General features: G+C 33.5%; 1 protein-coding gene across 1 annotated transcript; it reads left to right on the forward strand.

Moving 5' to 3' along the window:
* The first annotated feature begins 14 nt into the window (after positions 1-14).
* On the forward strand, positions 15-17,639 carry LOC105336753 (uncharacterized). The gene is made up of 9 exons (XM_011441188.4): positions 15-660; positions 10,321-10,528; positions 11,034-11,095; positions 11,240-11,326; positions 11,552-11,588; positions 12,016-12,178; positions 13,246-13,403; positions 15,748-15,842; positions 16,379-17,639. Exons 1-9 carry the CDS (start codon positions 423-425, stop codon positions 16,552-16,554), a joined length of 1,224 nt encoding a protein of 407 aa, XP_011439490.3. The 5' UTR covers positions 15-422; the 3' UTR covers positions 16,555-17,639.
* The last annotated feature ends 95 nt before the right edge of the window (positions 17,640-17,734 follow it).

Consider the following 17,734-nt stretch of genomic DNA (forward strand, 5'->3'; position numbering starts at 1 on the left):
TTTCCTCGCGTCATTCTGTGACATGAATTCAGAATCCTGGCTAATTGCTGCTGTAAATCAGGGCAAAAAAGGATAGAATCTTTTTGTTCTGTGTTCTGGCAAATTCCATTACATTAAGACTGTGCGCGACAATTATACCAATCGCGATCAAAGCCTTAACAGCAAAAACATTATAGGGGGGGTTTTCCCCGAACCAGTCAGATCTCCACGACAGTTCTCGCGGGAGAGACAGTGAATTCAATTACAAATCCGTGTATGGATGCTGCCAGTGACGAAATAGAGGTTAAATGCTTCGAGTGAGGACTAATTTCACACATTTCTTAAGATGAGAAGGACCGTCGAAAGAGACCAAGATTAATTGCTTCACGAATAGAAGAGGAAGCCGAAAAGAAAAAAAACCCTCAGCCTCTTAAAAGACAGATATGTATGTCTTATGTGCTTTCAGCTACACATATTTTCTGGTTTATGGCTTTTTGAACATATTGTTTGTGGACGCCGCTCGTAGAGATTACAAGGCTTGCAGACAAGGTGTTGTTCCACTTCATCATGTATTCCGGATGGATTGGTCGGACAAAACGACGGCGCAGATTTGTAAGACTCAAACCAAGCACGTGAGCCTTTACCGGATACCCAGTAAACGAAAGGAGCCTGAATTTATCCGTGAGTATACGTTCATTTTTAAAATTACAAACCTGGACCTTTGTGCGTAGTAGATTTAATATTTCTATTAATAAATCATGCTTTTTAAGTATGTTTCACAGTAGAACCTATATCTTTAGATTATTCATTTCAATATATAAAGGTATTCTTAAATAAATTAATTTCTCAGTTTTATATTTATCATTTTTATATGTTCGCTTTTGTATAAACTTACATGTACAGGCGATGTATGGAGATGAAAATCAAAGTATCGAGAGTAAGGTTGAAACAATCCACGCAGATTACATGAATGTAAATAAAATGAGTTCACTAGATCGTGTCCTAATGGGTCAGGAAAAAATATCACAGATCATCCATGAATTAACATGTAGATGAAGCAGGGGTTGAATTCGGTGGACAGTTAAACAAGAATAAGAATCATGATTCTTCTGTGTTGTGTTTGGAGCCAATCAGTATCAATGAAGTCAAACACAAAACACGGTTACAAGAAAAAGATGCTATACGATGAAGAGGACTTGATTGCCATTATTAGAGTGTAGCTACCTCCGTTATAAAAAGAGCTCAATATAAAAATATAGGAAAATTATGAAATTTAAAAACTAAACTTTATGGAGGTTTTCTTTTAATAATAAATCATTATTATAGTTTATTGTTAAACAAAAATTTATCTGAAAATTTAAGGTAGATCTGATGGTAAATTTCTTGCCCACCATTTTTTGTTTTTGGCTTTTCAGAAACTTCTTAGTGTTAACGAAAAACAAGATTAAGTTATTATTTATGTAGCAATATGTGAACAATTTCGAACACATTTTAGTGAACACAAAAATACATGATATAAATGGCTGTACTTAATATCTATAGGCAGAAACCGCATGCGTTTATAACAGTATATTTACAACACTGTTAACCACGCACAACACACATTATATAAAGGCTCGTTTTTCTCAAGTGCCCAAGATATAATAATCAAACAATTCTTGTTTATGAAACAATTACTACTACTCTCAAGCCATAGAGAACGAGAGAAAACGAAAATCGATCGCACTAGATTCCAATTAGACTTGTATTCTACAAAAACATTGCTCTGAAATATTGCATCAATATCTTTACAAGCAGACTGACATTAGATTCAGTTCTGAAAAACACAATCAAGTTACATGTATTTTATGGGGTTTTTTGAGTAATTTTTGTTGGGTTTACATTTTTCATCAATCAAAAGAGCGGTGATTTATCTGCATGTTGGCTATACAAATCATAGACAATATTGTGTTGTTATTCTAGTATTGTGGTGAATAGTGATTGTCTTTTATCAACAGGTTGAAATGTTCCTGAACCCTTAAAAACATAACGGTACAGTCATCTAATTACTTAGTTTGATTGAAAATTTTAAGCCCAGGTTAGACCGTATCAAAAATTTAAATACAGTCAAATTTACATACATCGTATTTTATATGTATAATAATAAGTTAAATATCACCCATACTATATAATTATATAGATATATGACTGCCATTACGCGAACAGGGCAATTAAGGTCAAAATTCTAGAAATTCACCTTTTGGGCTCAAATATAAAATTATAAGCAAGATCTTGTATATATTTAAATCATTCTATTTGCAACATTTTTAAAAGGAGTTTTCTAAATGAAGGAAGAACCATTTTTAACACCCTATATATCTGCCGTCACATTGAGTTATCGAACCAACGACCTTTGGCACATTGGTCGAGAGAGAGAGAGAGAGAGAGAGAGAGAGAGAGAGAGAGAGAGAGAGAGAGAGAGAGAGAGAGAACTGCGTTTCATTCCCTGGCTGGTGTTATATTAATTGACAGTGTCAGTATTCAGGATTATATACATTAATATCTGTAACTGACAAAAAATAGGTCACTACACACACTTGGTCAGCAAATCGATAGAGACATCACATTGTATATCATTTCTGAAATGAAATAGCTAGATACTGTCATAAAAAAAATCAATACTTCGTTTCTTTCTTTCCATTTTGCTGTAGCAAAATAAAGGGTCTTTGTATAGTTATACCTTTAAAGGGGCATGGTCACGATTTTGGTTAAAAAAAATTTTTTCGATTTTAATGTTTACAATGCTTCAGTAAGGCATTTTTAATAGGCAACCAAAATTTGAGTGTCATTTGATGAGTCCTAAGCGAGTTACAGAGCTTACAATTCTTCGCTATGTAAACAAAGCGTTTGTTTAAATTTTGAATGTTGAAGTGAACATTCCAGTTTAAGACCTAAAATGAATGCTTAAAATGAATAATAAGATAGTCAAACCAGCTTTAAAAAGATTTTTACTGGTATATTGAACCTATGTTAACAAAAACAGGGCACGAGCCTTGTTTACATGACGAATCTTGCTTAAAACTCAACGATTGGCACCCAAATTTCAATTGAACATTAGAAATGCATTCCTAAAGCATTGCAAATAATAAAAACAGAAAAATAAAATTTGATTAAAATCGTGACCATGCCCCTTTAAGAATAATTTAAAAGTACTTGTTACTTGAATTTCTGTTAGCTGCAAGTCTGTATCAGGGTCGTCCATCCGATTTTTTTTGACCGGGGGCTACAGACCTGCAGCTACATGTATACATGTATATAGTGACCGGAGGCAGTTGCGCACGAAAAGACCAGGTTAAAATCTTAGGGTAGAACCTGATGTTTTTTATTGTTATTTGACGGGTATAAACTGCCAAAATAATCATTGCATTTATTTTGTAGTTAGAAGAGCTCGTGTGCATTTAATTGATATATGACACGTTTCCTCAGATATGGACACTCGGAACATCCTCGTTTATTCTCGACCTGATTAAGAGGAAAGAGGGTAACCCAACCCACCCCCCCCCCCAAAAAAAAATAAAATTTGGTGATTGTTTGCATTGATGGACATTTACCTACAAATCCTATGGCAGTTTATGGCAGTTGCTAGGGATTTACGTATGGCATACGCGTGGACCCGTGATAACGTGAAAAAATGTGCAATTTTTCAAAATATTTTGAGAAGTCATTGACAATTTTAATTAATTTTATATGTAAGTTGCACTTGTTTTATTCTGTTTAATTTGTATTTATTACCGAAAATAGCCCGCGGACCCCACGGCACAAAACCATTCGTCCACTAATCCCCTTGAAAATTTCTAGATCCGCGCATGCACCGTACCTCTGCACGTAAACAAAATCGAAGTTCCACACAAATAAAGCAGACAATATTCATATGGTGAGGTTTGTCATCCGACTAGCACTGCATCAAATTAGGGCTCAAACGATAATAATTAAGAGGACTGGATGCTTGAAGTCAGTTTTTAGAGTATAAATATCTCCTTAGAATTTTAAAGAGCTCAGTACAAAATACAAAATGTTCAAAGATATAAAATATTGTTTTCTTTACAAAACAAAAGGTTATGACCGAAAAATCATATTTGAAGTTTGTATAACTAAAGGTAGATCAGCTTAAAGTCTCTGTATTACGTGTATATATAGAGGAAATCTATATTGTGTGATTTTATATTTGCTTTATCCAACGAGTTGAAATGGGGTATATATTCGCGAGGCTTGCCTAGCGAATATTACCATTTCAACGAGTTGGATAAAGCAAATATAAAATCACACAATTATAGATGTTCTATTTATCTCATACAATTTGATTTATATTATGAAGCTTTTGAGACAGTCCTTTATATGACCCGAATTGATTTTTTTTTCAAAGATTAAAAACGATGATGCAACGTTGTGTTATGCGGCTATTGTAACCTTGCGCAATACAATTTAGTACGTCATTCCTGAGATAAATCTGACTGTTTTAATGTAAAGTTTCACTGAAATATACCTTAAAATAATTTTTTAGCTCTAAATTTTTTTTCTTAGAGCTTATTCACTTGATTAAATTGAAATTCCGATTAGAAGACTTGAATAATCAAGTTTGTTGACATACACAAAGTTGCGAATGCTCGTTAGTTTGAATTGACTCGAACGAGGAACAGTTGTTGATGTTTAATAAAACAAACACTAGGCTAGCCTTATGATTCGAAATTGAAAATAATGAATAAGGATGCTTAATTGTTGTGGAATAAAAGTCTTATGAAACATTATTTCGGTAAGTTCTTGTATATAAACACAACCAGAGCGCTCTGTTTTCATCGCGTCGTCAGGATGAACTCCTTGATAGTTAACGTAATATGCAGTTTTATAAACTTCACAAAGCAAATTGAAAGTTGGAAGTGGGCTAAACTTATCAAAAATCTAGACAAACAAGAAAAAATGGTCTTGTGGTTATGGTTATGAATAACTTTGCAAAAAAAGGTGTGTGTGTGTGTGGGGGGGGGGGGGGGGGGGGGAGGGGGGGGGGGGGGTGTAAAACCCCCCAACTCACAATAGCCCCCCCCCCCCCCCCCCCGGTTCCAACGCCTGTGCTACGCAGTTATGTGTTTTCCTTCATATTTGTAATTAAAATCTTTGACAAAAATCAATTTTATACTTTATTTTTGTAGTAGATATAATTATGTTGAAAGTACTAGCAAATCTTCGAAAATAGGTCACTGAAGCGTTGAAGCGAGGGGTTGTATCAAAAATAGTTCGGACCGGTAGTATTTGATAAAGCATCACCCGTTTGATATAGCAAAGGTTTATCACACGGGTAATATACACCACACGTATGAGATAAATAGGTTTTCCGAGATGCAGCAAAATTAATCTACAGTTTTAAAAGTACAAACCCTCATCTTTTGTTACCAACAATGAATCGCTCTTTTAGCATTGAATACTTTTTTTTTTTTGAACATTTAGAATCCATTATTTACTCTTTTATCATTCTTACTGGATTTTTCTGCATTTTTCTTTGTATTGATTGCATTGTTTTCTGAATCTTTTCCTGTAATTTTTGTTTCCATTTATTTCAATGAGTGCATAGTTTTCTGCGTCTTTTTCTACCTTTCTTGATTCGAATTTTGAACGCATTATAATTTTTAAAAATTAATCTTTTTTCACAATTTCCAGATCTAGTTGTAACAGTATTTGTTTTGTTCAATTTGAGAACTAAAAAAAACCAAAAACATGTTTTATAGGAGTAAATGATATCATTGCAGGTTTTCTGGTTTTATTTTTGGTTTTTGCTAATTAAAAAGTTTGCATTGAATTTCTTAAAGCCAATACATTAAAAATACTCATTTTACACTTGCTCGTATAAAACGGAGACAAGACGCTAAAAGCAAAACCTTAAATTATTCTCTAATATTGATTTTTTTACACGACTCATTTACACAAGAGTATTCACATTTGAATTTATCTAGCACTTCGATCCCGACAAGATTAGACGGGGGCAAAATAATTTCCCATGTGATGCATTTCGCTAGGCGTCTTCTTTCTTTCTCCTTTTCGATTCCAGTTTAATTACTCTCGGAAGAGACATTTTGTAGGTTTTATCATTTTGTTAATTTCCGGACATCCAGTGCGTTGTTATTTGTGAGTTTAATTCGCGGTTTCTTCGTAATCGTCTTTGTTTCTTTATTAGCCCTTTATTTGTAGAACATACCATTTGCAGTGTGCACATTCTTCAACTTAAGACATTTGTGTCCGAATTTCGGGGTTTAAAAAATGGATTTAACATTTTTTTTAATCGCCCAATTTTATTGACCATCTTTGTGACGCAATAGGTACATAACTTTTGTCTACCAACCCGCAGGTTCCGAGTTCGAATACTGAAGAACCTTAATTCAAAGATTTTTTTTTGTCATTTTCAAAGCGAACACATGCTTAGAATCCATATCTTTAAGTATTTTAGAGGAATTGGCTTGTATTCAAAACTTTTCACAGGTGTGTAGGACCCTCAAGGCGATGTCACAAACACAGCGCAATAATATTGAATGAAATATATAGAGTGTGTTTTTTCATATACATGTAAATATGAATATCAGCATTATCTCACCAGAGGTCGTGCTGCACAAGATTCGCTTACACCTCTGTCAACGTTGGAAAATAGTCTGTCACATGACCAAAACAAGCATGGCGAGCACATGGTGTTGTTGTTTTGATACCAGGCACGTAGCATCGTTTTTGAAAGTGGGGGGGCCAGACTCATCCAAAAAATCTTGACAAGCCAAAAAAAAAAAAAAAATGGAAAAGGTTACTTTCCAAAATCCTTAAAATCCTAATCGCTTCAATTTCACTGTTTATGACCTTATTTTCATTTCCATTTTTTACATTGTCACAGAAAAGTTTGGGGGGGGGGGTGCGCAGGCCCCCCTCCCCCTGGCCCCCCTGATGCTACGTGCTTTGATACTTCATGGTAAAACGGGTAAAACGTTTGTGGAGACGTTTAAAACGGTCATTATATACATGTATATGTCATTGCTGTTGATTTGTATAAAATCATCGATGAATCGGGAGCTTGCAGAAACCGCCTTATGTTGTCAAACTACATGTAGGTCATGTGATCAAACTTTAGTTCTTACCTCCACAAAATAGTTCTTATAATAACTTAAAAATAAAAATGGATAAAGGCATTAAAGATTTAAATTCAATTATTTATGATCATGTTATAGATAAATTTAATAACTAATTTATTAACTTAATATTTTAAATTGCATTTTGACAGGCACGTAGCAGGTTGCCCCCACCCCACCCCCACTTTTTCTCGCAGCAAGTAATTTTTTTTATATTTACAATTAAAATTATAAAAAATTGAATTATTATGGAGTCCCCCCCCCCCCCCCACACGCACACACACTTTTTGGGGAGTATGTAAAAATTGGTATGAAAATAAGGAAATTAGGAGTGAAATTGGAGAAGTTATAGATTTACTACCCCGTGAGACAAGTTGAACAATGGCAGAATCTTAAAATGTATCCAGGTGTCATCTTTTTGGGCATGGAAACTCAAGTTGGAAATTTATTAAATTAAATGAGTAGGAGAAAGAAAACCTCTGCAATTCGCGTTTTAAAGCAATCAAAACAATGCAAAAGTACAATAAAGAAGCTTAAGAGCGAAATTATAAATTCAACCTCCTTTGACTATGATCATTTATTTAAGGTACATGTACTAGCTAGTATGATGACTATTGGTTTGTTGATAGGACTTAGAACCATTTTAACAAGACCTTGGACTTTCAGTAGGACGTAGTTATCTATTTCATGCGTCAAAATAAGTTTAAAATGACACGGTTTCAAGCGAAATATGCACCGATTGCGAAGCCAGACAAATCTTGTTGATTTCAAAGAGCAATGGCTGAGTGGCTGACGATGAATTAGACATGCAGGCCTACATCACATTGCTGTTTAACACAACTACCCAAAGTCCAAGCTCTTGTTAAAATAGTTCTAAGGTACTAGCTAGTATGATGACTATTGATTGTTTGATTAGACTTACAGGTAGGCGATGGAATGTTAAATATTTCGTTTTTGTTGGAGATGTGGGGAAGGGGAGAGGTAGATCGGTACTGACGCTTAAGGTCAAGTTGTCTTACCCGTTTTCAGAACTTTTAAGTTTGTAAATTAGTATAACTCACTTAGAACCATTTTAACAAGTCCTTGGACTTTCATTAGGGCGCATTTATCTATTCCTTGCGTCAAAACAAGTTAATAGTGACGCAGTTTCAAGCGAAATATGTACCGATTGCGTAGTGTTAGCTCAAAAGCCAGACAAATCTTGTTGATTTTAAAGAGCCATGGCTTGATGGCTAGCAATGAAATAGACAGACCTACGTCACATTGCTATTTGACACAATTGCCCTAAATCCAAGCTCTTGTTAAAATGGTTCTAAGGTAAATAAATACTAGTACATCGAATTTATATCAAACCAACAGTTATACCGTAGAGTCAAACTTCCACACAACTCTTCTTCCCTTTCCATCAAAAGAAAGGGGGAAAGCCTCATAATTTAATTTCCAGTTGATGATTTGGCAAGAAATTCTATTATCAATCAGAATTAGATATATTCCCCTGTGGAGATGCTTTTGATTTGATTTACTGTGGGTGGTGCTAGCTCACGGAAGCGTATTCGTGTCATGTTGACATTTTGTTGTTGATTAAGGTCAGACGCGACCTATCTTATTTTCTCTTTTTTTCTATATCCACAATGTGAAGATTTCCACTGCGTTATGTTAAGTTTATATTTTCATGTTACATGAATATTTTCCATTTTGATATATGGTTTCAATCGAAAATATATGTTTTGACCTTTTAAAGGGACTTGGACACGATTAGAGATCAAAAATTTTAGTTTTATTTTTTATGTATAAAATGGTTTACTGGTGCATTCTAAATGATTGACCAAAATATTGAATGCTTAAGTCAAATTAAAGGGAGAAACAAAGGTAAGAATTGATTGTGTTGTAAACAAAGCTCGAGTCTTATAGTTGTTTACAAAAAATGTAATGTAGAGAATTACCATTTCTTAGACAAAATGACATGTAAAAACAATTAAAACTAAGTCAATATATTCATAAAATACTATTATCAACAAAAGAAAGATACATTTGATTGAAACTTACACCAATACAACACATATATATATAAAATGACAATATTCGAGCTTTGTTTACAAAACAAAGAATTAGTAAATCTATTTCTTGCTTATAACTTGATATTTGACTTTTAAATTTTGACATAGCATTATAAACTTCTATATTGATATTTAAACTGAAAATGGAAAAATAAAATTTGAAAATTTTAAGTAAAATCGTGTCCAAGTCCCTTTAAAAATATCATTTAATTGCATTTTGTACGCAATTAAAAGAAAAATTCAAAATATTCTAACTCCGAAATTAGCTAGCCTGGTAATGCACCCTGAGTTTTTTTTTTTTAGCATTAACGGGTTCTAATACAAATAAAGAAGAATAATCTATCAAGGAAAATTATATAAAACTGTGGAACATCACATCTGTCATTAAAGTAAAGCTATTGCTGTCCAGACCCCTTATTATGAGTTGAGGTTCCAACATTTATATTTCGTGCGAATTATACAGATTAATGTAGAATCAGCGTTTGCATAAGGAGTCTTAGATTTCTGAGTACTTAAACTACAACACCAAATTTTTTAACTATGTATAATATAAACAAGCTCTAGCATACTTGCGAAGTTTAAAAAAAATTGATCATCTTGGATATTTAAGAACCATCTCAAAATAAAGGTACATCTACAATAATTTATAGTAGTTATATACATGTATGGGGAATTGTCATTTTCCAAACTTCGAAGAAGATTATAAAAATGTTACAATTATAATTATGATTTTTCGTCAAATTGTATTTTATGAGAAATCATTACACTCGGTGAATGCGTATTTCCTATATTAACTAAAGATTTCGAATAGCTTTACATTATATAACTCTTCTCAGTGTATTAATTCCACTGTACTTTTAAACAGCATCGCAATCACGTGACACTCAACTCAATGTCCAAAAAAACTTTATTTGTGTACATGTGTAATTTCTGATGGAGCTTTAAAGACCTGTAAACTGATACTAGGTGAATATTTGTAATGTGTGAAACCTTCCACATGGTGAAATTTTCGTACATTTCTTATCATTTTTTTGGTCATAATTAAAAAGTAAAAATTCTTTTTGAGTCACCGTTCAATATATATATTAGAAGTAAACAATTTTGATAAAAAATCTGTGGTTTTATAATGATTTTGCCTCATTATATTGTAGAGGTTGTTCTAACCAAACCATGGGATGTTTCCAAGGTGATGGTGACTTTCTCCGGTACTGTATATGATGTCAGCTCACACGATTCCTCATTCTCCTTCCTGTCATGCGCAGAAAATCACGACACTGTCTTGCTTCAGCAGACGGGAAATAAAACCTACTGTGTTCATTTCTTAGTCAATTTGCATACGAAGTCATCTAATATAGGGAGGTAAATATGTGTCGTTGTCTTTTCAAATACTGTTGGATTTTGTCGTAAAACTCAGGATTTCTACCTTCAATTCATGTCATCCTACATGTATGATTATCTACGTTCATTGTAAATTTAATTATTAAGAACCATTTTAATAAGACCTTGGAGTTTCTGTAGGACGTATCTATTTCTTGTGTCAAAACAATTTGAAGATGACACTGGTTTCAAGCGAAATATGCACTGGTTGCCTAGCCTTAGCTCAATGTCACATTGCTGTTTAAATCAACTACCCAAAATCCAAGATCTTGTTAAAATGGTCCTATTTCATCCATGCATGTCTTAGTAATTGAATATAGCTTGTGAATATTCTTTCAACACGATAGCGCTAATAAAATCAATGGTTATTTGAACGATTTCAATATTAATATAGCTTAATTAAAGTAACTTTGTTCACACATATATTATACATATCACTTATACTGAAATCTCCTACTTCCTTTTGGGTACTTTCTTTTTTCCTCAGATTGTGGGTTACGGAGAAAAACGGAAAAGTGAAAGGAATGAGTATTAAAATGAATCACAAAGGTAAAATAATGAATCGATTGACGACAAAACATCATCTTCTCAGGTTTTTTGTAAAAAAAAAAAAAAAGCCTACAAATAAATACAGATTGTAGTACTTGTTATTTTTTTCTGAATTTTCTACGTGTAAGTTTATTTTTTGGGCAGGTGTACGTCCTAATGCATCACGATTTAGAAGGAGTCACCAAGAGATGCCCAGCTTGCAGTACGGGAACTCTTCCGAAAAAATGTCAGGTATTATATTTACATGTTGTCAAGGTAACCATTCTGTCCTTTTGTTAGAACCCCACAAATTCAGATCGACTTGAATATATGTTATATGATTATATATACAAAGAGTGTAAGCAGTCAAATGAATCAAACAGTACTGACTACATTAACATTTAAAGTTATTAATTTTGGACATCGTCGGAAGAAGCAAAAATTCAGTTTGGTGATGCTATTCAATGGATATTTTAGATATATCAGAGTGCGGCAACACCAGAAGCTGCTACAGGTAAATAACTTTTGTTCATATAAATAACTAATACTGTATATTGGGTTATTTTTGCCCTACTACACTTTTAAACAGTTTCACCCGTCTTGAACTCACCCAGACACAGTTGTGGTTAAAGAGAGATAATACTGGACATTGGAATTCGCCCAGTCTTAAATTCGCCCACTCACAACGAGGGCAAAAGGGGCTAAAATAAAACGGGGGCGAATATTTCCCTGTATACAGTGATAACTTTAGGGGGAGGGCCGGTTTCTTATTGGAAATTCAAACTAATCAAGTTCACTCAGTGAAATCACCAAAAATGGACCTTGGACTACTGCCACCCCCCTTTCCAAACAAAGAAAAAATATCCATCGGATCCTCTCCACTATAAAATTTTCTGGAATCGCGCGTGGTGCAAGTAAGTTTTAAAGTTTGCATTTTTTAGGTATGACAAAACAAACAGCCAATGTGGACACATGGAATGTTCCTATTTTTTGAGTTACACATACAAAAAAACTCCGGAACAAACGGAATACGAATTCGATATGGAGCTAAGCGGCCGATCCTCGGGCTGGATTGCTGTAGGCTTCTCTTCAGACCAACAAATGGTAACTGCATGCCATTCCTTTCCTTGTCTGCTGTCATTGATAATGAATGCTATCGATTCTAGTTTTGTTGCGCGCCTCTTTAATAGAAAATTTGATTACACAAGTGATATTCTTTTTTCCATTTCTGCGTCTTTTGCCAAAGGCCATATCGTGATCAAAATGCAGGGATGAATGTTTTGTAACTGCGTTGTAGGAATACTATAAAGCAGCAATATACAGAAAATTTGTTAAAGCGAAGTCCCGATAATCTAATATAATTGAGAATTTGTGAGACAATAAAATAATCCGTTATACGAGCGTGAGGTTCTCTATCAGCATTAAGCTACATCTCAAATAGAAGACAAATGAATAACTTGATTTCTACGCAGTTAAGTATTTGAATTTTAGAATATCTTGTACGAATGTATCTATACCAGATAATGTCAGAAGGATCCGCTTGGGTATAAACTTAAATGTGTGATATCTTAAAATCTCTTCAGAAGCTTGTATATGTCATTTGCTAGTAGTTTCTTATTCAAAAAGCATGATATATATATAAATTATCATAGACAGTACATGTAAGACTAGAGCTTTGTGTACATAATATCATTGACTTTTTGCCTCCGTATCTCCCTTCAGTTGTAACTTGACTTTTAACATTCAAATTTTGGTAAATCTTCAAAGCACACAAGTTAACTATTTTGTGCCCCCCCCCCCCCCAAAAAAAAATCATTCATCTCAAATCGTGTCTAGTTCTTTTAACGTAAATTGCACGTTAAAAGTAATCATTTGAATTTCAGTTGATTAATTTGTAAAATATTACGTGTAATAACCTCAATATTTTTTAGGTATTTATAATATGATGTAATGCAACTAACATTCTCAAACATTGTTTTCACATGAAATTCACACAATAAAGCAACCACACGTGAATTTACGTGAAAAAAAAAATCAAAAACATCACAAAAAATTAATTCACATTCACTTTTTTTTTTATTAATTTTTATTGTTTACGCGAGAGTCACATTACATGTAGTAAAATAGCATGTGTAACAAACTGCATGCATCCTGTATATTTCCCTTTACAGATGGGAGACGCGCTGATCTGTAAGACAAACGCCGCCACCCGGGAGATCTCGGTTCGAGCCTACCAGATAACAATGAGACACTCCCTCCCTACACCCAAAGACGGCTTCGTTTCAAATTTGACGTCTAGCGTACAAAGAAATGGCTACTTGTATTGCAGGTAAAGATCTATAGGCCGCGAAAACATGGTCATTATTCATGTAATACTGTAAACAAACTTTTTTTGCTTAATTTTCTTCAATTTCTCTGTATTAACCTTATACATGTAATTGTAATAGCCTAATACATGCAATTGTAATAACCTTATACATGTAATTGTAATAACATTATACATGTAATTGTAATAACCTTATACATGAAATTGTAATAACCTAATATATGAAATTGTAATAACATTATACATGTTACAATTGTAAAAACATTATACATGTAATTGTAAAAACATTATACATGTAATTGTAATAACATTACACATATAATTGTAATAACCTTATATATGAAATTGTAATAACCTTATTTTTTTTTCAAACACGATATGCATAGGCCTAAATGACATTACATGAAATTCAGTTGCCTTTGTGTTATAATTTGATATGAATAGAGCGAAAATACGATGATTGAAAAAAGGTTGTTATGGAACGTTTCTCATGTCAAACAAAGTCTGATAACTCGAACTGGTTAAAGAGACAGTACGGCGCATCTGATCAAAAAACCGACTTGAAAAAATTTTCCGATCGGGTTCGGTATTTTTGTACTACTCATGAATGTATAAACTTTCAGAAAATTACAAAGTTCTCCGTGCAATAAATCTAATTACATTTGTATTTCATTAAAATTAATAATTACGTATAACCTATCACATAAATACATCGCAACGTGTACGGGGTTCAGCCTTCTATACTATTACGCATGCGTATTTACTGTAAACAAAACACATGCAGGGCTCGCGAAGAATCTCCTGGACAGATTTGTTGATAAAAATATGTCTTTCCTACTTCTCATATGTAATACATGTTCAAAGTTTTTAAAATAACCACAATTATTATTTTGTAAGCATGTATTTTTCGTGTTTATCATAGGAGTTTTACAACCTAAATTTACTTTTATAAACGAGGCCCCTTGAGGGGTTATTTGACATATTTATGTCTATTCATTTCAAAATGAACCTAAATTGGTAAACCATTTATAAATTATCGAGTAAGTAAGGATGTGTTTCATTTAGAGAATCGCTTTAACCTCATTTTCCATGATGACCGTAGTGGGACGAAGATCTTGTAGTTTTCAGCACGTGTCAATTACTGTCAATCAAAGTCCACGTGGTACAAATAAACGATATAACTAAAGATTATTCCGGTTTGTACGACCCTTGAATTTCCGGAAGCTTATAATTACGTTAATTAAGTATGTGAAAGGGATTTTCATGTATTTCAACTATTATAATAAACGTTATTTCTTATTTCCTAACTATACAATAGGTAAAATTGAAGTCATTATATTGCCACATGTGTTTTCAGCTGTACTGTCTCTTTAAAACAAAGTACGTACTTTGAATTGATCGCCTTCTTTTGGTTTTTTTCTCCGCAGCAAATTGCGCAAGGGTGTAAATACCATCTGTATCATTGCGCGCTAATGATAATTTTGAATATGATTGCTTTTGGTCAAGTCTAGTTGAAAAATGTGTTGTATAACAAGTGAAAAGCTGTCAATGTGACGGCAAACCGGATTTTCTTTTATGTGAAGTGTATCCATAATCCATGTCAACCCTGAATTGATAAACACTACCTACCGTATCCAGTGAAAAAGAGTACCCTATATGCAATATCTGGCCAAAAAATGACTAAGTTCAAAAGCTGGTATTTCTTCATTAATCATCAGAAATTAAAATCCTAACAATATGCACACCTCTGATATATGTGCAAGTGATCTGCAAAAGAACAACTTCCTATAATGAACACTGTAGGAGGAGTTATCCGTACAATGAGAGTACCCTATATGTAATATATTGCCAAAAAAGTTCAAAAGCTGGTATTTTTTTTTTTTTTTTATAAATTATTAGAAATCAAAATCCTAACGATATGCACACCTCTGATTTATGTAAAATTGATCTGCAAAGGAACAATTCCCTATCTTAAAAACTGTAGGAGGAGATATCCGTACAATAAGGGTACCCTATATGCAATATTTTGCCAAAAAATGACTAAGTTCAAAAGCTGGTATTTTTTTTCTCATAAATTATTAGAAATCAAAATCCTAGCGACAAGCTCACCTCTGATATTTGTACAATTACTCATGATCTGCAAAAGAACAACTTCCTATCATGAAAACTGTTGGAGGAGTTATCCGTAAAATGAGGATACCCTTTTTGCAGCCGCCCGCCCTGCCGCCCGCCATTTTCACCATTTTATTAACCAGATTTTTTCTGTTGGAAAACCCGGTTAAAAATATAGCATTATCATATCATAATGTCTTTGAAAATTGCAAATTTAAAATAAATTGCATTTCAGATTTCAGTTTCGCAGTGGTCAAGACCAGATAATGGAGATGACCAACGATTGGTTCCAGCTGTACGCAAAAGGTCCAATCACTCACAACTCTAATGGTATGATACATCTTCAATAGAATCATTTTAATAAAACTTTGGACTTTTGATAGGATGTAACTGTGTATTTCTTGCATCAAAGCAAGTTAAAAATGACGCTGGTTTTGAGTAAAATATTCACGGAATGCGAAGTCTTAGCTCAAAACCCAGATAAATACTGTTGATTTCAAACAGCCATGGCTACATCACAATGCTGTTTTGACAAAACTGGTCCAGGCTCTACGTAACTATTTCTTGCGTCAAAACAAGTTAAAAATGACGCTGGTTTCAAGCAAAATATGCACCGCTTGTGTAGTTTTAGCTCAAAAACCAGACAAATCGTGTTAATTTCAAATTGCAATTAGATGTATGATGGCTGAGTGGCGAGAAATGAATTAGACAAGCCTTCGCCACATTGCTGTTTGACACAACTAGCCCAAAGTCCACGCTCTTGTTAAAATGGTTCTAGCTACTTTTCAGTCATCTTGCAGTTAACTATAATACGCAGAGTTTAATTGTATGAATTCTATTATCAGAAGTTTGATTTTTTTCCACAGATGGCGGAATATCTAAGCACCAAGAGACGCCACTAATGTCGGATTACAAGATCAGCCTGATAAAAAGCGTAGACAAAATGAACGTGTACACCAGCGCAGGTTCCTACGTCACTTCCGGCCCAATACTGTGGTTTTTGACATGGACTTTTTTCGCAATGATTTTATTTTTCAGCTAATTGAATTTTTTTCTTCACTTTTTTGAAATTGGATATTGTTGATTTTTTTTGTGTTTTAGTTCGAACCAAAGTATTGCCACATCAGTAACTGTATATAACAACTTATCATTGAAGTTATAAACCATTTAAACAAGATTCTATCTTGTATTCTAAATATTGCTTTTCCGGTTTCGGTGTCGTTTATTACATACATGTAAAAACAACAAAAGCACACACAAAACTTGATACCGGTAGTCGTTGAATATTTGTAGGTTATTGATTTTTAAAAATGTTTTATTGTATCAGAATTATATACACATTATTTATCGCTCTTGTCCCTGCTGTATATTTCCTCTCTCTGTCTGTCATTTCTCTCTCTCTCTCTCTCTCTCTCTCTCTCTCTCTCTCTCTCTCTCTCTCTCTCTCTCTCTCTCTCTCTCTCTCTCTCTTAAAGTGTTTGTTGTGTTTTGTGTTATATATGTACTTGTTGATGATTGTCCTTTACAAAATGTAAGCTCACTAATATCAAAATATAAACACGATACATGAAATAATGTTTTGATCAAAAGAATCTATACTCTTTCCCAAGATATCCTCAATTCAGAGTTTGCTTAATCACTCGATATTTATAAATACCTCAGGGTTCTTAATGAAAAATTTCAAGATTTCTCCTTCGAAACGCCCCCTTTAGCTTATCAGGTTTCAATACGCAGCTTGAAAATGTGATGTCTACGAGTATTTTGTACTGCAGCAAGCCCGGATAACGTTGAAAAATGACTTCCGAATGGAGAAAAGATGTAAACATTCCCCAATATAAATCTCCGTAAGAAACCTAATTTGTTCCTGTAAATTTTTCCGAGAGAAAAATGAAAAATGTGTGAATGAAGATATCTTGGAAATTTTCCCTTTCATCGATTTCAATTGCACTTCATTCACAGGTATGTTTATTTTCATCCAAATGTGCGGCCATTGGGATCTTGGGACAGACTGCAGTAGATTTTTGTTAAAAACACTTCACACAATTGTATTGTCTTTACCATAATATATCATGAAAATGTCTTTTCTCTATCATTTTTTTCACCAAATAAAGTTTTGATATTTATAAATGTCTTGTACATTTTCAGGTCTTGAGTCGACCATGTACATTACTTCACCGTTTTTTTTTAATTTATGCGTTATCAAACAGAATTTACATGTGTAT

The sequence above is a fragment of the Magallana gigas genome, chromosome 10 (assembly GCF_963853765.1).
Source record: "Magallana gigas chromosome 10, xbMagGiga1.1, whole genome shotgun sequence".
NCBI classification, from domain to species: domain Eukaryota; kingdom Metazoa; phylum Mollusca; class Bivalvia; order Ostreida; family Ostreidae; genus Magallana; species Magallana gigas.

Coding starts and splice junctions, on each gene's coding strand:
- LOC105336753 (XM_011441188.4), top strand. CDS start 423: ATGTATGTCTTATGTGCTTTCAGCTACACATATTTTCTGGTTTATGGC. Junction 10,529..11,033: donor AAGTCATCTAATATAGGGAG/GTAAATATGTGT, acceptor TTTTTTCCTCAG/ATTGTGGGTTACGGAGAAAA. Junction 11,327..11,551: donor CTCTTCCGAAAAAATGTCAG/GTATTATATTTA, acceptor TGGATATTTTAG/ATATATCAGAGTGCGGCAAC.